The sequence below is a fragment of the Styela clava genome, chromosome 1 (genome assembly GCF_964204865.1).
Source record: "Styela clava chromosome 1, kaStyClav1.hap1.2, whole genome shotgun sequence".
NCBI lineage: Eukaryota > Metazoa > Chordata > Ascidiacea > Stolidobranchia > Styelidae > Styela > Styela clava.
The window spans coordinates 376,659-399,825 of record NC_135250.1 but is presented as its reverse complement, the minus strand read 5'-3'; the positions used below and the strand labels follow the sequence as shown (position 1 = coordinate 399,825).

At 37.4% G+C, this 23,167-nt stretch overlaps 2 protein-coding genes across 2 annotated transcripts; both read left to right on the top strand.

Moving 5' to 3' along the window:
• Positions 1 to 489: 489 nt before the first annotated feature.
• LOC120348533 (activator of 90 kDa heat shock protein ATPase homolog 1-like) lies at positions 490 to 7,650 on the top strand. Its single transcript, XM_078115752.1, has 6 exons — positions 490 to 858; positions 1,441 to 1,598; positions 2,294 to 2,407; positions 3,422 to 3,649; positions 4,792 to 4,969; positions 5,618 to 7,650. Exons 1-6 carry the CDS (start codon positions 735 to 737, stop codon positions 5,857 to 5,859), a joined length of 1,044 nt encoding a protein of 347 aa, XP_077971878.1. The 5' UTR covers positions 490 to 734; the 3' UTR covers positions 5,860 to 7,650.
• Positions 7,651 to 11,418: 3,768 nt separating this feature from the next.
• LOC120348535 (uncharacterized) lies at positions 11,419 to 18,987 on the top strand. Its single transcript, XM_039418689.2, has 8 exons — positions 11,419 to 11,525; positions 12,281 to 12,414; positions 12,561 to 12,631; positions 13,609 to 13,715; positions 14,487 to 14,646; positions 16,336 to 16,441; positions 17,698 to 17,902; positions 18,577 to 18,987. Exons 1-8 carry the CDS (start codon positions 11,462 to 11,464, stop codon positions 18,654 to 18,656), a joined length of 927 nt encoding a protein of 308 aa, XP_039274623.2. The 5' UTR covers positions 11,419 to 11,461; the 3' UTR covers positions 18,657 to 18,987.
• The last annotated feature ends 4,180 nt before the right edge of the window (positions 18,988 to 23,167 follow it).

The following is a 23,167-nucleotide window of genomic DNA, read 5'->3' as shown; positions in this document are numbered from 1 at the left end:
GACAGACTGACAGAAGGTTTAGGTAAAAAAAAATAAGAATAAATAATGAAATGAGACTTTTTGAACTGGAAAGACTCCAAGTGGTCAAAGCGGATTACAGATGTTTCGCTTCTCTCAGCCTCGGACCTTCTCGTTTACTGCGTGGCATATGCAGATATGGCTGTATGATGATTTCAGTTATGAGAATTGTTCAATAAAACCTGAAAACGAACACTTTATTTGTCTCTGAAACAAGGATGTCTGGCATGGTCGTCAGATCGTGCCATGCTTGTCTTGATAATAATCTGAATCAATCATGCATTGACCATCAGATGACCAAAATTTTTTCCTAAAACTCTCGAATGCTATTAGACTAGTAATGGCAGAATGAGAAACCCTTCTACGAGTTAACAAGTTTTCATTTTTTAACCCCTCGTGGGTCATCCTTTTTTATGGACTAACAGCCACAACAACAACAACAATAACTATAATAGTTTTAACATCTATTCATGAATATTTTTTTCCAGATAAATTACACACTGTAAATAAAAACTTCGTAAACCGAGTTGTAAATCTTAAAATCAACAAGGATCTTTTACTCTGCTTTGTGAATTCCTATCACGTCGGTTTTCATTGATTATTTCCAGCAACTCTGATTGAGATCAAGCTTTGAAAATTATTGAAGGACTTTTGCATTGCAGTCAATTGATCAACTTTATTTTTATTCCTAATTCATATTTCTCCCGCAAGTAAATATGGCAAAGTGGGGGGAAGGCGATCCACGTTGGATAGTTGAAGAGAGAGCTGATGCTCATAACGTTAATAACTGGCATTGGAGAGAAAGTGACGCCACCCAGTGGTCAAAGAATAAGTTTAAAGGTGAGTCATAAATATATGGCAATAAATATAACTTATTTGGACGCTATGTGTACATGTGATTTGTTTTGCTAAATACTTGTTGTTGCAGTAGAATTACCAGAAACTATTTTTTAAATGAGGGTATTCCAAACCAATGGTTGCGACCTTTTTCAGCAAATTTCTTCCTTCGCCTGTGTTGAAACTTGCCATCACACCCTCACTATGTGCAAAAACATCTGTTTTCATAAATTTTTCATTCTCTCGAGGCATTCAGCTAGTTTTAAACGTAACTCGCACTCTGGTTTTTAGTACGTTCAAACGTGCATGTTTATATGGATTACAATAATACTGAATAATATTAGTGAAGCTGCACTGAATATAGGTCATGTTTCGAAATTTTCCTCTATAAAGCAGAGAGCCCCAGTTAGGAACAGGAATCACGCCCCAGTTAGGAATTTTTTTTTAAATTATTCCCAATATCAAGAATATATCGAAGTGACCAATTATGAATAATATTCTGATATTCAAATTTCTTTGGACAACTCTATCTTGGTATTTCTACAGTTAAAAATTTATAATTTAATTTTTTCTTGAATAATTCAGAACTTCTTGACGGCATGTTGATCGGTGATGAGAGTGTGGGATCCTGTACCTTATCAAATATAGTCTGTGAAGGAGAGGCTTCCGTTAGCAACAGAAAAAACAAAATCATTTGTTTCTATGAGTGGAAAATCACAGCTAAATGGAAAGGAGGCGTGAAGGTGGGCGTGTACTTGATTTGAATATTTTTTATCAGAAGTTGCCGATGGATGTCTTCTGAAATTCAGCTAACATTCCTCCTCTATCAAAGATTGATTGGCAAATATCTGCTATTTTGGGAACGAGCGTCATTACATTCTGGGTGGCCAGTTTAGTTCAAATTTTCAGTACTTCAATGGAAGGGAATGTAAGAAGGCTATTACTTTTATGTTTTCAACTTTCCTTTTACCCCCAAAGGACTCGATACTCCACCCAGATTTTTTCTGTGTGATTTAAATTGATGGAAACACTTCTGTATGACATTTGGCCTTGTGCGATTATGTGTGAGAATTTTTTATACAATGCTTCTGCATGTCTTTCGCTCTCAGTAACTGAACTTCTTGATCTTTTCAATTAGATATTAGATCCATGGATGTCACTGCTCGATATCCAGCTTTGGTTCCTCACGGCTTCCCTTCCCCACTTGAAATGTGTGATTATCTTTTCTCTTCGTATTTTGTGTAAAACTTACCTTTTTCACTGGTTGGAAAATATAAACTTGTCTTGACTTGAACAAAGTTCTGTGTGAGCAGTCACTATATGTAACAATATGTAAAAAGCTGCCATCATTTGAGGATTGCCCTCTTCTTTCTCCTCTTATGGGAAGTGGGAACACTTTTATATGACATTCAGTCACGGTTTATTCTTGTTTTCATAGAATGATGCCACAGTCTACAAAGGCGAACTTATCATAGAAAACATGTCGGAAGAATACGAACCTGATGAAGTTGATGTGGAAATCAAGATTAATAAAGAGAATAAAGAGAACACGGTGAGTGGGAGTGGGATTATTTAGTAAAGTGAGCACGAGGAGTGGGAGTGAATACGAGAGTATTTAATAAAGAGAGAAGATCATGGGGAGTGGGAGAGGCATTTACAGTAGAGAGGACACTGAGTTGGGGTGGCTTTCAAATTCAGTAGTTCGCAACCTTTTTTCTTTCGTGGCCCATTTTTGTTGCCCGAAAATTCTTGTGGGCCTTGTTCTCCTAAAACTTCTAACATTAAGAAAAAACTACAGGAAAAATCAAGATATTCCTGTAAAAATGGACACTTAATTAAACGTTTATAATTAGAATGGAAATCATCTCTCAGTAGCAGAAAACAGCATCATCATTGATTGCTGCTACAATCAAAATTACCTATTGTGATATAATTGAAACTAGCAATATTTAATAGTACTGTGGCCCTTTGTTCAGAGATGAGTCTTATCTGCTTGTCTGTGTTTAAGTCTGAATCAGGGCTCTTCAAATGGGGGTGCCTAATTGGTCATTATAGATCTCAACATGAGTCACAGTAAGTTTCAGGAACATTATTAAAATACCTTATTTACAAGAAAACATTTTAAACAGATCCTGACTTAATGAAGCGAAATGTTACACGCTTGAGTGTGCTGTGAAATTTTATTTATTGAAACAAAGGAGTACGGCTATCCCAGCCAGAACAAAACCAAATGTAGACTAGCCATTATGCGTGACGGAACTAATATTATAGTTCATCGGTACTGAGGGAAGTTAAATCCAATTGACCGGGTTTGATATAAAGGGCAAATGGGCAATATGTGTTCTGTTATTGAAATATGAAACGTAGGCGAGTTAGTATTTATTGGCTGCAGTTTTGGATGCATACGAATTTTCTGTATTATTTAATCTGACTTTATTTTAGTTTTTTGGTGGGGCAAAACAAATTGGCCGTACCAAGTAGGTTGCAATGAAAAAGTTTAAAGACCAATGGTCTAAATTACCCCAATTAGTGAAATATGACTAATTTCTCATTCTTTTAATCTCAGACAATCACAGCACTGATGAAAACATTCGGAGTCGTACTGGTTCGTGAAAAACTTCAAGCCTATCTTGATCAACTACGGACGAACTACGGCACACAACTAATTCTTCCCCCCAAAGATGCAAAAGTTGATTCGAAAACTGCGGTTTCAACGATGAAAAATAGTACGAATTTAATTAAAAAGGAAATGAATAATCTTGCAATGAACGACAAGAAAACGGATAAAACAAATGTGAGAAATTTTAGCTTGATTTCAATAGTTGCTCTTAATTTCCTCAAAGAAGTCTTTTTTACTTCTGAGTGAGTGCCTATAACTTTGCTCAGTTGAGTCTATTTTACTTCTGAGTAATTGCCCGTAACTTTTCTCAGAGATGAGTCTATTTTACTTCTGAGTGAGTGCCCATAACTTCACTTAGAGATTAGTCTCTTTTACTTCTGAGTGAGGGCCCGTAACTTTACTCAGAGATTAGTCTCATTTACTTCTGAGTGAGTGCCCGTAACTTTTCTCAGAGATGAGTCTATTTTACTTCTGAGTGAGTGCCCATAACTTCACTCAGAGATTAGTCTATTTTACTTCTGAGTGAGTGCCCGTAACTTTTCTCAGAGATGAGTCTATTTTACTTCTGAGTGAGTGCCCGTAACTTTTCTCAGAGATGAGTCTATTTTACTTCTGAGTGAGTGCCCCTAACTTTACTCAGAGATTAGTCTCCTTTACTTCTGAGTGAGTGCCCGTAACTTTTCTCAGAGATGAGTCTATTTTACTTCTGAGTGAGTGCCCCTAACTTTACTCAGAGATTAGTCTCTTTTACTTCTGAGTGAGTGCCCATAACTTCACTCAGACATTAGTCTCTTTTACTTCTGAGTGAGTGCCCGTAACTTTTCTCAGAGATGAGTCTATTTTACTTCTGAGTGAGTGCCCATAACTTCACTCAGAGATTAGTCTCTTTTACTTCTGAGTGAGTGCCCGTAACTTTTCTCAGAGATGAGTCTATTTTACTTCTGAGTGAGTGCCCCTAACTTTACTCAGAGATAAGTCTCTTTTACTTCTGAGTGAGTGCCCCTAACTTTACTCAGAGATTAGTCTCTTTTACTTCTGAGTGAGTACTCCTAATTTTGTTCAGAGATGAGTCTATTTTACTTCTGAGTGAGGGCCCGTAACTTTACTCAGAGATTAGTCTCTTTTACTTCTGAGTGAGTGCCTCTAACTTTACTCAGAGATTAGTCTCTTTTACTTCTGAGTGAGTGCCCATAACTTCACTTAGAGATTAGTCTCTTTTTCTTCTGAGTGAGTACTCCTAATTATGTTCAGAGTTGAGTCTATTTTACTTCTGAGTTAGCCTCTCCTTTATTAAAAAACACTATTTTTCTCTCCAGGCCGGTATCAAAATCACAACAAAGAAACTTACGATGTCCGAGACTTTCATGACAACGGTGGACGAACTCTATCTGACCCTGACACTGAAAGATCGCATCTCGGCCTGGTCTAGAAGTGAAGTGAAGTCTGACGTGGACGTTGGGACAGTCCTCACTTTGTTTGATAAGAATGTGGAAGGTAGGATTCTGTGAATAAATAAAGCATGACCAGTGTTAACAAATAATGTAATTCGCGTAGTTTTGAATTTCTATTCAGAAGAACTTCGTCAGGGCGTAATAAAGACAAAGTAAGAGAAAAATCATCGAGACATAATAATAGATCTAAGTGAATTAGCGCAAGTTTAAACAAACATGGGGATATCTAAACTGCGTTTTATACACAGGCGAGAACAGGGATGTTTCTTTATCAATCATCGAATTCGAAAATCACAAATTGACAAATTATATCGTTTCGCTATGGTTATGCTTTTATCTATTTTTCACTTGAATGTATCCGGTAGCGATCATGCGCTATGCTGGTTTGGTTCTCTCTGAATGAGGCTTGAACAAGCATTATACTAGTAAATTTTTCATTCTTCAAAAACAAGCAAACAAGCTTTTCGATCAATCTCTTGGTATAAGGCTTTGGACAAGTAGGTATGGGCAAGATAGAGTAGTGGTTGTCAAACTATGTGCTTTGTTTGATGAAAATGTGGAAGGTAGAGTCATATTTCTCTCTGAAGTAGGTTTGGAACTGCTAGCACAAGTTGCCGGTCAAATGATAAGAATCATTGTCGGCTTTTCTCTTGTCAGACTAAATGATCCAATATTTCATTTTATTTTTCAGCTGAATTTACTGAATTAGTCCGTGACAAGAAACTCGTTATGAAATGGCGGATGAAGTCATGGATGGCTGGTCACTACTCAACTGTGACATTGGATTTAGAGCAAACAGTAGATGGCGCTAAAGTATCTCTACAACAATCTGGAATCCCAGAGAATTCTGTCGAAGCTACTACCAATGGATGGCGCCGTTACTACTGGGACGCAATTAAAATGACCTTTGGCTATGGGTCGCGGATAATGTGATGTTAGCTTGTCTTGTTGTTATCAAAACTTGAATTTTGTCGTTAGGGACTCTAGTATGGAACATCAATCAAGATGATTAAAATAATTCTTGGTTTTAGGGTTAATTTGGCCTTTTGTGGCAAAATTCAGATGCCACACACAAACACAATTATATTTTGAGGTCAGACTTTTGAACTGTGTTTTATGCTCATTTGAAGAAGTCCAACCCATAGGCTACCGACATATATTGTGTTAGTGTGCATCGTAAGACTTTTAAATCACTTAAAATAGTCATCTCTGTTCTTGATACAGCTTCCTTGCATTATACGCATACATATCCTTATTTTTGGGTCAATATGAAAATACTATGCTCACACTGGGACCCAAAAGCATATTTTATCATAGCGAAGTGCAACTCATAACGGTAAAATAAGACTCTCGAATCACTTAGAACAGGGGTGCACAACACAAATAAGGACATGTGCCAAATTTTTCAAATTAATTTTGTTGCGTGCCACGCACAATCGTTGTTATTGTAAATTAACTCCCATAAAACGAACAAATTCCAATAATAATACATATTACCGAATATCTATTTATTGAAACAGTTGAATGTCCTGAAAAACTGCTGATTTTGATATAAACGTGATATTTTAATGTATATCATAAAAAATTTTTTTTTTCCAAAACCTTCCACGTGCCACGTTTGAGCGTCCGCGTGCCAAATTTGGCACGCGTGCCCCGTGTTGTGCACCCCTGACTTAGAATGGCCACGGTCTGTATTGCTACAGCTTCCTTGCTCTATATCCATACGGATCCACTAGTGGAAATATGCTTACAAATTATGTGATTATCAGTTGAAGGTTACGCAAGACCAACTACCTTTCCTTGCTTTATGCCTTGGCCCAATGGAATCCGTATGCGAGCCACGTAAAGATGCTGTAGCAAGAGGAAAAATAACTAGCCTAAGTGATTCAATTGTCTGTTCAAAAATAGAAGAAATATGTGCTGTTAGCTTATGTTTTGGATGTTTTCAAGACCATTGCAAAATTTTTGATGGGTATTTTGAGCACATTTTCACAAGTTGACTCAAACTGGTTTGCATGTTTCATCATAGTTTTGAATTTATATATTCCACCGCCTGTAATTCAAAATTACGATAGCTCATTTCAGTCAAGTCTATCACAGCATTTCCTGGACAATTTTTTGATTACTGCACCTATACAAAAACTCGTCCTAAGACTAAATAACCTTTGAAATATTTATATCAAAAATGTCGTAAACAACTAAAAATTCATAAATTGCTAAAATGACAGCCGAAGCGAAGCAATTTCACAACCAAGCTCAAAAATTTGAGTCTACTAATTTGTCATGTCACTGTTATTGTTAACAACATGCTGATTGGCCAATGTTAAAGGAAGTAAATAAGGAAGTTGATGCTCATGTGGTGTTGTTAAATTTTGTGCTGTATGTCGCTGAGACTAAAATTGGGATATTTCTCAGAAGACCTCAAAAATTCATAAACACAACAAAAAAATTATAAATTGCTGAAATGACAGCCAAAGTGGAGGACATCTGGACATGTTTCAAAACCTTAGTTTATAAATATTTCTGTTGTTGATAATTGATTTTCTCTCAGTACTTGGTAATATAATAATTGTGGTAATATGGAACATAAAAAGATTACAAGAACAATCCAGGGATTTCTTAAATCTCAATTCAAATCCGACAGTCTATTTTGATATATGGATATTGTTTAAATTAAATATATTATTCGAATACGCTGGTATAATATAATCATATAATAAGTGTCTCGCGAGTGTTTTATGACAAATTTGTGATAACAAATATACATATGATCAATTGCATAAGGATTCCTCGAACCTTTGAAATGTTTCATCAGGCCACTGCTCTACCAAAAAGGTTGAACAAACGCGAAATGTCTTAGATTACAGTCCTTGATTATTGAACCACTTTTTTTTGAATTCTCTTATGCTCAAGATACAGTGGGCATTTTGGCCCTCAGCTGCTTTTCCCTGTTGGCTGTTTAAAAGTTCATTGAATGAAATTTGTGTGATTGTATTTAATATATTATGATAATTTTTGAAAATCTGCTATTTTTTGTAACGGTTCTACTCGACAAGTAAGCATTGGGAAGCAACATGTTTACTCTGTTACTGGTTGGTTATTACTCATCGATCTTAAGATCGGTAAGTATGTTGAAAGGTATTTGTCTGTCTGTCTGTTAGATGCACGCTATATCTCACGAAAGTGAGGTTGAATCTGCTCCAAATTTTGCATATGCATTCATCATAGCTCTGACTAGAAGCCTATTGATTTTGGATGAGTTATGACATATAATTAGCGAGTTATTAATTAATTAGTGATGCGACACGCGGCGTCACTAAGGATATTTATTGCTGGAGTACTTGTCGCTGTAGACCAGGGGTTCTCAACCTTTTTTCTGTCAAGTACCCCCCAAAAATATTTGTAGCAAGTACCCCTGGAAATCTTCTCGTGAACCCCAGGTTGAGAACCGCAGCTGTCGAGTATAGGTTGTTTACTTAACTGCTGATCCGTCACGGCTTTTGCCATCGAGTCCTATAAATATAAAAGAGGACGTGGTTCGTCATATGAACAAGCCGCCTTCTCAACTTTTCCTCCCTCTGGATATCTGGGAAAATCGAAAGCGTCAAAAAATTTATCTTACTAGATCTTGAACAGGAGTTTTATGTTAATTTGGCCGGGGGGAATTTCATTAAATGGAATTAAACTTTTGAAGTCTCCAAACATTGCTGTGTTGACGTCTAGGAAATGGGTCGCCGTTGCCTAAAATAGTTTGCAAGTTTCAATGGCTTTCAAATTGACTTTAAAAACTGTTTGAAGTCGGTTGAATTCATCCTGTTGACGATGTCATTGCGGAAATGTTTGAGATTTTGATTAAAAATAATGTAAGTGTCACTAGAATATATGTGTGCCTAAATCACCCCTCCTTGTAGATTTAGAAATCCTATCATTAAGCTGTCTCATCGATTTTCCCCTCCTTCGGGATAAACATGAAAGTACCATGCTGGTACGACAATGGCCAGCCACATCAGTAGTGCTGAGAATTTTAACATAATGCTTTGACCATTAACCGGATGAAATTTAACGGTTAACCGCCACTAGGTGGTTGAAAAAAAGTATTTGATATCGCAATAAGATTCATCCGATTGCATTTTGAATCACTTAGAAATTCAAGATTATTTTACGTGTTCTTTAACATCAAAAATTTTGTGTCTCGTTCGAAACTTGTTCACGAGCAATTGCAGTAAATGAATCGCTTTTAAATGTTTCACCTACAGCAAAAATTTTCGCTTTTTTGTCAAAAGATTGCAAACTAGCAATCGATCGAATACTTTATTTGTTTTGACATTCAGCGAGTTTGCGTTTTTTTGCGCGTTTATTTTGGGGATATTTACGCCCTTACGTTGCCGTCGGACAGCTATTTGGTGAAGGTCCGTAATTTGGGATTCCGCGTGTATCTAGCTGTTTAGGGAATGTTCTGATTTGGGATGTAAGTTTCGAATATTTTTGTTTTGAAATTAAACGAGTTTGCGTTTTTTCTGCGCGTTCATTTTGGGGATATTTACGGCCTTACGATGCAGTTGGGCAGCTATTTAGTGAAGGTTCGGAATTCGAGGATTTCGCGTGTATCTGTTCTGAAATGACGTTATTATGGGTGTAAGTTTCGAATATTTTTGTTTTGAAAATCAATGAGATATCTAGACCAGGGTTCTCAAACGGTGGGACGTGAAGCTACAGCGGTTTGGCTTCTTGGGCAGCTATGCAAGACTCGCACAGTCAATCAAGAGAAGTAATGACTTCGCATAGATTTCGGACTCATTAAAACATATCAAAAGCAGCTCGGCGAAGCTCATTGCCACGTTGAATTTATCTTGAATTACGTTTTGGGAAATGTTTGTTATTCAGTTATTACCGGGGAAACAAAACACAGTGCAACGTTTAAATCAAAATTGAAAGCCAGAGCAGTTGATCATTTGCTATTTCCAAGTAGGATTTATAGAAAGGATTTTTGTATTCTGGGGCAAGGAAAGCCGATAAGACGGCTTGGTCATACGACGAACAATCTCGTCCGGTTACAAGTTCACGTTGAGTATGAAAATAATTATTCGTTTCGGATGTTAAACTTAATGGAAGCTGTAACTTGTTTTAGGCAGATCTCGTAGATCAGTGGCTCTCAAACATTTTAAGCCCCACCCCTTTTTAGAATTTGCCAAGCCTCGCACCCCACCTAAAAAATAACCTGCTAATAATAAACTACAAATAACAGATAGTAAGGTGATAGTATGTTTTATTGAAAAAAAAAAAAACGTTGAAAATACGTGGATGAAACGTAAATATCCAAAATAAAAAATATAAATATCCAGAATAAGGCGGCAAGATCAATTCTAACAAATATTTTCAACTTTATTCAGCTTCACGCCTCTCAAAAAATTGTCTTCGCGATTGTGTGTGGCCCGCCCCACCGTTTGATAACCACTGTCATAAATAAAATAAATGTAGTTGTATGCACACTGGAACCTTTACTTTGTATTCATTAGACTTTCAGAACGTTGCAAAACTGTATCGCTTGGTTTTTACTAGTTATGCATGTGTTACTATATAGTTAGGTCTAATGCGTGTATCACTAAAATACAATCTCACACATTGTTAAATACGAGTTATTTTACTTGAATTTTAACAGTGTTCTGGAAATATCTGAACATGCATCCCGTCCTTGTTAGGTCACAAACGACGACATTGACTACAAGAATCGTGTTTGCAAACTCGAAAGTTGTTTTTAGAATGTTTTGAGATTTCTAGAAATGATTTTCAGAGTGACCCAGGCAAACAGAATCCAGGTCATTTAGTTTAGAATATATTAAAGAACAGTGATTTTAACCTATTTGGTAGAGCGCTGATCTAGCAAACTATGCGCAATAGTTTATTTGTCTTTTATATTCTGATTTGTATAAACTAGACATACACAGGATGTCTTAATTTTGATTTGCTTTTCAGAGAGCTTTCATTTCTTCAGGAAACATAGTATGGATAAGTAGTAAAATTTAGGTATTGTTTGCATTTATCATCAACCTACAGAATGACAAGGAGATTAATCCTAAAAATGAGGTGTAAAATTGCTGTTTGGCAAAAAGCATATAAATAAGTAAGGCATACTCAGGGCCTGGTTTCCTTTAGTATTTTACAGAAAGTTTAAAAAAGACATTTACTAATTTAAAATTTACTAATAAGCGCGCATGCATGGTTAACCGTTGCCTTTCCATCCGGTACAGCGAACGAACAGAATTATATTTGGATATCGAAAAGCAAAAACTTTCGGTTTACCGTTATTCGGATAATACAACCAACAGAATTATACCCGGCTATCGGACAAAAAAAACTCCCTGTTAACCGTTTTTTGGATAATAAATCCGATAGCATTATAACCGGTTATCGAATAACAAAAAATATTTTGGTTTACCGTTATCCAAATAATCCAAACCTATCTTTAACCTGTCTTTATTATTTTATGTTAGTATTTTATCCAGGAATAATTATTTTCATACTTTTAGTTTATAAGATGGAGATCTGGGCCATTCTTGGTTTGTTTATTATACTTGGAGTCGCCAACTGCCAAGATACGAGTGAGTATAGAAATTGTTGAAAACATTCAGTAAAATTGATAGTATTTAAGCGTAATTTGAATTCACTGCCTCATCGGTGTTTTCCTGACCGTATTGACTTGAACTACTTCTAGCGTCTAGCGGACTGGTTCTCAACCAGTGGGCCATGCATGGTCCACTGCTGGGCTACGGAAAGGCCACAGAACTATTAAAAAAATTGCTAGTTTTATTTGTATTACTTTCCTTAATTTTGATTGTAGTACCAATTATTGAAGATTTTGTTTTCTGCTATTGAGTGGTAATTTTCATTCTAATTACTTGAGGGAAAGTATTCATTTTCGCAGGAATATTTTGATTTTTCTTGTAGATTTTCGCTTGCAATGAAAAGTTAACAGGCCACAAGAATATTTGGGCGACGAAAATAGGCCACGATAAAAAAAGTTGAGAAACACTGGGTTAGCGTCAATCTGGCATTTTCTGGCGAACACTGCACTATGATATTTCAAAAAGTTTTAGTATCTCTTGGCTTTTCAGTAGTCGCATCTAATTTGCTCAGAGATGAGTCCCCTCTACTTCTGAGTGAGTGCCCGTAACTTTGCTCAGAGATGAGTGTTCTTACCACTGAGTAAGTGCCCGCGCTTTGCGAAAATTCCCATAAAAACAGTCATAACAGCGTTACAAATTACGATATCAATTATCATCGATATAACATAGAGTCCGAATCCGTTAATCCAGCAACCGAACCGAATTTAATAAAATCTTTTTCTGTGTTTTAGTCCACCGGGAACCATCAGGTGAATTCACCGTTACTTCGCAATCCTACAATAGATCGAGAATTATGGTCGAGAAGGGAAGACAAATCATGGTACAAGTGGAAAAGTTGCGCCTTGAAAGAGGATCTTACTTGAAGGTTGTATTTTAATATGACGCTCATTCATGCCTAATTCCTGCTGCAACATCCTTGCATTATACGCTTACAGATCCAATTACGCAAGGAAAGGTTGTCAGTCCCGCTTCACCCCAATTAATAGTGACGTAGTAATATTTATTTTTCAGCTGCAAGACGGTCAATATGGAGATGCGTATGAATACAAGATGTACGGATCTCAAGCTTACAGATCATCGAGGTAATGTAGAAGATTTTTTATTTTCATATATTATTTACACCTTTTCACTCCAAACAAGGCATTGTGCAAGTTCCACTGTTAAGTAGTAAGCGACTATTGATTAATTCAGCGATTTTTAATCGGGGCCCGAAGGTGGTGGTTGGAGGGGGGGGGGGGCAATGCTAGGCCCAAAACCGATTTGTACCTGAAAATATGGCCTAACCTTAACCTGGTACACATACTACGTTCTGGTGTCCGCCATCTTGGTTCACATACTTCTGGAGCGCCTTTTTGAATACCCGATGATTTCAGAACCGAATCGTATATTATTTTCGAATCGAATCCCGAATACTTGGAAAATATTTGAATTCAAAAGTAAAACGACGTAATTGCATGGTTTTTTTATTGTAATGCATCCTTCATACACGTAATTTACTAAAATCATAGAATCTATCACCAAGACAGTTCGCTGAGTGTTCACACACCATAAGAAACATGTTTCATCAATAACTCAACAGAAAGAAAACAGTCGCATTTCAGAATCGCATTTTAAAAATTTGGTATCACAAAAAAATGAGGAATTTGCCTCGAAACAAGATGGCGGCCATTCCAAGTTTTTGTCTGAACCCATTCGAAGAATTGACTATTCGATTCCCCTTCCTACACGTTATCAGCCGAGTATGGCGGTTGTAACAACATGCCATAAACTGGCTAGCTATTGTACACATCGTCGTTCTGCAGTATACCTCTTTGTTACTCTTGTGTACTGTACCAGAGTTTCATTTGTATATTTCATGCTGTTGTCCTACCATAACGCAGCAGCCATAAACTGCAGTTACACTTGATAGAGGCGCATGTCGCACATCCGTGTCTTAGTCCAGTGAGCTCTTGAACGTGTATCCCATCTCTATTATACTGTTCAATTATTATGCAGATACTGTTACGTTTTTGAGGCAAATCAACATACATATATCACCGAATTGTATTTTTTCTTTCAGATACGGCGGATTACAACGAACAGACTTGCCAATGAGAATGGAAACGGTGACGAGAAAGTTATTCATCACCCTGAGCGGCCGAGGAGAAGTCAGTGTCAAGTATACAAGTAAGTTGATACAAATTGTGATTCCGGATCCGGATTTGAAATAAAAATGACTCCGACATCTTCAAAAACAGAAAATTCAAAATCGATTGGTCATGTCCAGTAGACAACTTTTTGATTGGCTTTATTGTGAATCACGTGTGTGTGACGTATCATGTTTCGACCAATCACACCATATAGACATATAAAAGCTGTTGAGTTCTTGATTCTATCTTTCTCTTAGTCAGTGTGCCTTACTGTTAAACTGTTACTGTGGGAATGTGTTGAACTGATTGTATCTTAATTTGAATAAATAAATAATACGAACGTATTATTACACGATTGGTCCATTAGTTGAAGAAAAAGGTGCTCCCGAAGTATGCGAGCCAAGGTGGCGGACACCGGAACGTAGTATGTGTAACAGGTTAGGGTTAGGACATAATTTTATTCCAGTTTTCATTATTTTAGTTCTATTACGAGTTCGGGGACTAGCCAAGTGACTCCCGTAGTATTTGTACCTAAAATTATAGCCTAACCCTAACCTGTTACACATACTTCGTTCCGGTGTCCGCCATCCTGATTCACATACATAGAGTACCGAAGAAAAAGCGTTCTTCTTACAATAATAATTCGCCAAGATCATCTGTAGCGGGGGGGAGGGGGGGGGGGGGAAGTTGATAAGACGATTTAATCATATTGGCGGACCACAGTCTCTCGTTCGATTACCAGTTGATGTCGGATATTTGATTAGTTAGCCAGTTATTTGTTTCAGATGCATGTGATTGTATTTGATAGGTTACGTCGACGACGGGGTGACAACTTGCCTGAAAAGCGACGCTGAAGAATTATACGAAGACGCGTTGAGCATTGATTGTGGATCTGACGAATTAAGTCCTGTTGCGTCACAATGCGAAGTTACGCTTCAGTGCTCCAACGGTCTCTACCAGCAATACAGGTGAGATTTTTGCCCTACTTTGATTCTCGTTATTCAATCAATCATTTATTTTGGTTCTCTGACATAAACAATACAAAAAGTAAACAGACAAAACAAAATGCAGATTTACCTGGGAGACGGGCATAACTTAAAAGTTAAAAAACGTACAATGTACGTGCCCGCCCACCAAAAAAGAATAAAATAAACTCAGAAAAACGCGATTTACAATCGGGCAGTACTTTGAAAAGCAATTGAACAAAAACAGCAAATTGAAGTAAATAATTGAACGCAATAAACTTCTACCTTTTAAATTGAAATGTGAGACGTGTATGTGTAACACAACACTGCTTTTCCTACAAAAACATGGAACAAAAAATACTCCCTGACGTAAAACAGTGATGCTGTAGGCCTAGTTCAATTTCATTGCAAAAACAACAGTGACAAAAAATTGTTACTAAAAAAACAAGCTTGGTATATGGATTGGATGTTCCATAGCAGTCCATGCACAAGTCATGGATTGGGGAATCGGGTTCTTTTGTCGTTTTCGATTAGTTCAACCTAAAATCACCGTATCCGTTCCAATGCCTCCAACATCAATATCGAAATTCCACGAACAACCACCATTCCAACAGGTGAAGTGGTCCAATCTTATCTGCGCTTCGTTCCATCGTCCACAACCAGTTTCATTCTCTCTCTCTCAAACTATTTTTCTCTCTTCTTTCTCCGTCTTTCGCTTGCTCCTCTCTCTTTTTCTTTCTCTCCCTCGTTTTGATGTCTCCTGTTCTAATTTGACCTTCGATTCCCTCCCCGAGTTGTTCGAAAACTGAATGCTGAAATCGGGAATGGATGAGTTAATTCCGACTTTCCTTGCGGGGAGCCTCGGGATCTTTTGTACCCGGCCAGCCCACACCAACGTTTATAATACGAAAATGATGTGTGGCGCATCGTGCCAAGCGTTAGGAATACGCTCGCCACCGCATTTCTGATTACCCTTCGTTGGTTCGATTCCCATGCGGGGATGATTATAAGCGAGATGATTGCTGGACTCCTCGCCGCCGTAGGGTGGTTCACATGACCGCTGTTCGATTACGGCTTCCTCCACCATTCAGTCCATGCTTCTGAAAACAAATAACTAACTAATCCCATACCCAACCTGGACTGGTAACCGGACGAGAGGCCGTGGTTCGCCATATGATTAAGCCGTCATATCGGCTTTCCTCTTCCCCGGGATAAATATGTAAATCCTATCCTATCCTATTTTAGATATACACCAAGCTACGTTTTGAAATAACAAATTGGTGAATATCCAGTTTGGGGTTAAGAATGCAGATTGCGCTGGAAATCCAATTTTTTAGATCATTTCAAACCCCAAACGGATAGTTACCAATTTGTTAATACTTATCACCAGACCAGAAACCTATTGATTTTGGGCGAATTATGTCGTATAATTAGCGAGTTATTAATTAATTAGTGATGGGACACAAAGTGTCACTATGGAGTAAGAGCGCTGTTTTGGGAATCCTAACCTATTCCTATCCTAGCTTTCGATCGATAGGTCTTCGGTCTCTGACCGATATTCTCGTTTTAATACTTTGCTGGGTGTTTATCTAAAATCTCATCTTGTTCGTATTAGAGACGGTGGCTTTTTACAAAAGATCCGAACCTTGTTCGAAGCGAAACGGTTGATAACCAATGTGATTTATATTTCAGTCGAACCTTAACTTGTCAGGACGGGCACTGGGAAGGCAATGTACAATGTCAACCAATGGAATCTGTCATAGAAGACCAATGCTCCTTTGATTCCGACGAATTTGAGGTAAGGGGAGAGGGAGGGAGCATCGTGGTCTTCACAGGGCACTCCCATAGTATGTGTACCAGATTAAGGTTACACATACTTCTGGAGCGCCGCTGCAAGGGCACTTGGCGCTTAAGACTTTGTTTCCGTATATACAAAAATATAATAATAGAAATGAAACTAGTGTTATCTGAGATTGGATAAGCAGTTTCAGCATTCATTACTGATGTTAGGCCAAGTTATGATTCATTTACATGATAATATTTGGAATAGCTCTCATGCCTACAAACATATATATGAGTTTAAGATGATACTTAGGAACGAAAAATAAGCAAAAAATATTTTAACAAGCTAATATTGAGGCTTGAGTCGTCTGACCAACTCGAATTCTTTCAGTAAACACTGAGGCACAAGCGAAAATTATTCGAATATTGCAAATTTCTGTGGTGCCTGCCTCTTTTCGTTTTGTTCTCTAAGCACGTGCTTTTTTGTTTAATGGTTAATCCAGCTCTGATTATGGCTGGGCATTCACGTATATCTGATGATTTTAGAAACGAATAGAATATTTTTTTTGAATCGAATCTCGAATACTTGGAAGATATTCAATCGTGTGTGACTTTTTATTGTGATGGTTCGCTGAGTTGTCACACATAATGAGAAACAAGTGATAAATTACTGAAAAATAGAATCCGTCACTCTGACAGTTTACTGAGCGTTCACATAAAATAAGAAACATGTTCCATCAATGATTAACTAGAAAGAAGAGTCACGTGTCAGAATTGCATTATAAAAATATGGATTCAATAAAAAAAATTGAGAAATTCACCTCGACATTTGACGTCCAGATGTAGTAAACAAGATGGCGGCGATTCGAAATTTTTGCCTGAATCGATTCTAATAATTTACGATTCGATTTGAAATGCCTAGCCGTAGATATGACTCGACAATTCTAATTAGGACCTTGCTTTGTTAAAACTTAAACAATGAATGAGTCAAGAGGGCTATGCTCAAATATGCGGACACGTAGTGTCACGAAATTTTGATGACGTCATAGCAAAAAATAAAAGTAATAGCCTTCTGGAAAAAAATTTCCATCTTTAACCACTGAAAATTTCAAAGCAATTGGTCCAGTAATCAAAGAGAAAAGCGATTTCTTCAAAACGTGTCAAAGAACAACAACAACAACATAAGAACAAAACGACCACTATGTCCACTACGTGTCCAATAATATAATTTTTCTTGCATATATCGTTAAAATATTCTTTTTTAATTCACAGGCCGAGGATTCCTGCCCGTACTCTGATGAAGAAATCATAGACTATTACGTGGATGTGGACGGAGTCGATCCTTATGAACCGGGTTTGGGGAGAGGAAACTCGAAGGGAATCAACTGCAGCCCGTTATGCGCTACCAATAGAGTTGGAAAGCCAATAATATCCTGTTCGACGAGGCACTATAGCTTCAGGGCACTCAATCGCAGAGGTAACTTATTTTATTGGTAGGCTACTGTAGCAGATTACATATCGATACCATTTCAAGTCCATATATTTGTGCATCGATCTCTTATACTGATATAATCGCTAGATTAAGCTAAAGACGTTTCATGCTCATTAGCAGGCATGGCGTAACCGTCGTCAGCAGTGATTTCCCTTTCTTCTAAATTTCAACCCCCGTCCTAAATTTCATGTGTGACACCAGACTTTAATTCTTAACGTAAATAAAATTGTATTTGAATATTCTGAAAGTGGCTCATATGTCGGTGCAAATGATCAGTCAAATACATAACACATTTTTACAAGTCACAAATAGTTTCATCACTAATAATAATATCACCTCCTGAATTTGAAAACACCCCCCCTCTAAAATAAAAAACTGGGGAACATACTGGTCGCCAGGCTGGGGGGAAGGGGGGCAGGGGTTAAAACAGCAATTTTTTGAAGCGGTCCAAAGTTCTAATTGCCAAGTTGAACCGTAACAGCTAGCGGATCCAGCCGGGGGCCAGGAAACGTGGGGTTTCAATAGTTTTGTGCGATTAAAAAGCTTTTCAAAGTCACGAAAAATTGCTATGTATGTCACAGAAAGATGTCGACACTGAGTGCCCCTTTTAAGGGTTTTTATTTCCTCAGATAATAAACATCCATCCCATTTACTCTCAGCGCGAAAAAGAAGATACATCAGGTGCCGTATTTGTCGAATGAAGCGAGGCTGTGGAGGTCCTGGCAAAGTGGGGTTCTAAGGGAGACAAGACTACAAGCATCTCATGAATTCGGAAATTGACTCCGGATATGAACTCCTGGCACTACATTTGAAATTTGTTAATTACAGTCCAAACACGTTTTGTGAATATATTTCGGATATCGACTTTGACAGTTTTAATTTACTTCCGGATATGAACTCCTGACACTGCCATTTAATTTTGTCAAATACAAAGAGCTGAAATAAGTTTGTGAATATGTTCCAGATATTCACTCCAATAATTGCTTTTATTTCAGATATGACTCATGCCACTACATTAATCTTTTTTTGTGCTTGTTATGAATTTTGTAAATAAATGAAATTCAGTGCTAGCAGTGCTCTTTATATATTTGAGCGATTCTGAAGTTTATGTTTGTAACTTCCGCTTCCTTATGGGAAACCAACCGGTCCATGCATCTGAAACAAATAACTGGCTAACTAGTCCAGTACCTGACATGGACAGGATCCCGGGCGAGAGGCCATATTATATGTCATATGATTAGGCCAGGGTCGGCAACCTGTTATCACTTGCGGGTAAAAATCAAGGGTTGCGGGTCTTTGCGGGCATAATTTAGAAAAATAAAAACTGAACCAACGGCCAATGAATCTACATTATTTCACACAGTTCAGAAGTCGAAATTTTAGTTTTTAAGCAACGCGGGAAGACTGCGACAACTTGTGAATTCAACTTAGTCGTCTTACTTGAAGAAAAAAATTTACAAATGACATTTAATGTGAAACTTTGAGTTGCATCACGCTTGATACGTTTACGAGATTACTAAATGGGGAACAATTTCTAAATCGAACACTGGATGAAGCCGAGATTAAACCATTTTATAAATGGGAATCACTATCTTCATTGCATTGCATCTCAAAAAATTTCATTTGAATACTTTCTGCGCCATTAGACCCATTACCCTCAGCAGCGTCCACTTCTCTTCTTTTTGTTGCCTTTGTCTAATTATAATCAGATTATAAGCTCATCAAACGAGTAACTGTTTACTAAATTGTTAGATTATAATATAATTTAGTCCACACGTGTCTCACAATTTATATTGTTACGTAAAGAGTATAATCGTCAAAACAGCTGTTTTGTTACTATAGTTCTATAATTCTATAGTTCTAATTCTATAATTGTTACTATAAGTGAAGCGTCGCGGGCGGATTATTTTACTTCGCGGGCCGGATCTGGTCCGCGAGCCGAAGGTTGCCGACCTCTGAATTAGGCTGTCTTATCGGTTTTCCTTTTTTGGGAATAAATATGGAAATCCTATTTAATCTTAACCTAACCAGTTAGTTCTGGTTTTGGACAGAGCGGATGTCCGATTGGTTGTTATCAATATAATCCTTCGATGATAATCCCACTGAAAATTAGAAACCCACTGGTCATGGAGCAGCGCAAAAAAGAGAATAAATAAATAGACAGTGAGAAAGAGAGTCATTTAAAAAACGGGAAAGGAAATTGGAGCAGTTGTCTAACATATATAGCGAATAAAAAAGGTGACTTCTGGCAAAATGAGTTCGCGCAAAATATACCTCCAAAATCGTTAACTTGATGTATATTTCTTTTATCGAGTCGTCTACTCTAAACTTTATTTGGACACGAAATGAACCTGGGTGATTTGTTACTTTTATTCATTTCCAAATATTTTGCAATTTCTATTGGATTCGTTTTTCACTTCAAACTTTTGCGCGATGAAAATTTAAAAATTAACCACCGGGCCGTGGTTCCGTGATCGCATCTCAGCGATTTGGTGGTCAGACTACCGGTTTATGTGAGCCAGGGGTGTGTAACCTTTAATGCAGGAGGACCAGGTACAAACAAACTGGGTGAAACCGCGGGCCGCATCTTTATTTAACATAGGATTTTCTAGTAATTGCAGGTACAAAAAGACATTGTAACGTCTTATGCATAGATAATAAATTTGACTCAGGTATAGGCCTTGCAACATAAAGAGATTGGAATTAATAGCACGTACCAGATTAAAATTAATTAAAAACTCGTTTCGCGGGTCGCACATCATTCAGGCTGATCTGACCTGCGGGCCGCAAGTTGCATCCCCCTGCGTAAAAGATTCGATACCACTTCATTTTGGTTTTCGTGTCCACATATTTTAGAATTGCTCTCTTGTTTAATTCAAAATCCAACATACGGTATGTAGATTTGAATCCGGTAATTCCAATATCCAGATTATACTTGACCGGATATCCGATTCACAATAATTATAATAATCCATCGATAATGATCTTACTTTAATCCACCGGTTCTCAATCAGTGGTCTCTGGCTTACTACCGACCGACAAAAACATTTTCCGCTGGGCCGCAAGTTTACCGAACATTGCTAGAGTTATTGATTGATGAAATAATATGTTGCTATTGTTTGCTGCAGTGGTAATTTCCATTCTAATTGCTGAAATGAAAGTGTTTATATTGCGGGAACGATTATTTGTTTTTCTCGTAGTTTTATCCCAGCATGAGAAAGTTCATGGAATTTTTATGCAAAAAGGTTGAGAACCACTGATTTAGTCAAATAGATAATCGGAGCAGTTCCCACACATACGGAGATTGATAAATAAAGGATTTGAATCTGTTATCTCTTGTTGTTTCTTTCTTTGTATTTGGTAAATGAGTCTTCAAAATTTCATTTGGTATTGAAGGTTTCATTGTTTATTTCGTTTCAATTTCCTTGTTTTTTAATTTTGCCAAATCGGCTTTTTCTATAATTTTTTCGATATTCGTTTTTCTTTCCTTCCAATGTTTTGTTTTTCAGTGATTTTCTCCGAGATATTTGCTTACTTTAGTCAATCTGCGCAATAGTCTTAAATATGTTTGCTGTCGCAACTGCTGTTTTTAGTAGTTGTGCCTAATTCAGTTTCTTTTCCATACAAACCTGTATCAGCGTTGTAGGTGTTGAACATATGTCTTGGAACCTCGCGAATCCGGTTTTATCTACATCGTTGAAAGATACAAAAAAAAACCTTTTTTTATAATGTTTTTTCCACATATCTGTATGAAGTGAAAGAAATTGAACGGTACATTGCATACAAAAATTGCAAAACAAAAAAACATGATCAAAAATGGAAATTCTTTAGATATATATATGTACAATACTACAATAATTGATCATCTTTATGTGATTAGGTGTATTTTTTATGATTGGTGATTGATGATGCCGTAACTGCACCGATCAACTGTGTTTTATATCTTAATAATAAATATAAAAAAGTACCCCGGTCACCAATGTTCCCTCTAATTTTTTGTAGTATGTGTGCGCAGAAATTTTAGCGTGTGCGCACTTTTTTGGAAATGACTGATATTTGTGCAAAAACCAATGAAGAAATTTCGGCGTTCTAACCGGGTAATAAGTGGGTCAACAACAAACTTTCTCAACCTGCCAACCGAGCACATTGTTACATTACATCGAAATACGTTTGTGCGCAGTAAATCTATTCGTGTGCGCACCCTCTGAAAGCTGTGTGCGCGCGCACACGCGCACACCTTAGAGGGAACACTGCCGGTCACTCAATCAACATAACTCGTATATTTTTTGTTAATTATTATTTTTCTGTACACTTGTTTTTTGTGATGAAAAATAAACGATTGATTGTCTTGTGACTTTTCATCCACAACTTCCAACGGTTCACGTCACTAAAAGCGCCTTTTTCGGGAGCGATTGGATAATTTTTTTTCAACGCTGACATAATCTGATTTGCTTCCTTGGCATTCTTTACCATGCATGGCTTGGCGGTGTGACGCATCGTTCGTTGGGAATGCGCTTTCCACTGCACCTCTGATTACCCTGCGCGGGTCCGCCGTTTCGAATTTTATGCCGGGTTAATTATGTGCGAGAGGATTGCTGGATTCCTCGCCGCCGTTCGCGTAACCGCTGTTTGGTTCCACCATTAAATCCATTCATCTGAGAACAAATACCTGGCAAACTAACCCCCATATCCGACATGGACTGGTAACCAGACGAAAGGTTATGGTTTGCCATATTATTAAACCGTCTTATCGAATTTCCCTCCCCCCGGGATGAATATGTAAATCCTATCCTATTATATCATTATTTTATGTGACCCATATCCGTGTCAATGTGCAGCCTTCCTACTGAATTACTCCACCAGAAAAAAATCATAAAAGCAAGATAATATGTAGTCAACCAGAAATTTAAAAATGCATTTCCATTAGTGAGCAGAAAGACTCTTGAAATACCATATTTCCCGGCAAAAAGTCGCTTTTCTAGGCCCAAATTTTTGGCCTGATTTTGGGGAGTCGTTTTATTAGGCGGGTATGATAATTTTTTTCGTGTCGCTTATTATTCAATTCGTACCAATTCGCCGGGAAATACGGTACTTGGAATCGACTTTTCGTATTTTATTGGCCATAAGGCGCCTTTGAAAAGCCCTTTTTCTCATAAATCGATCATGCGCCTTATAGGCCTAATGTATGAATTAGGTAGTACTTCATGCTTTATTGCCTACACTCTACTCAAGACTAATACAAGTATTGAT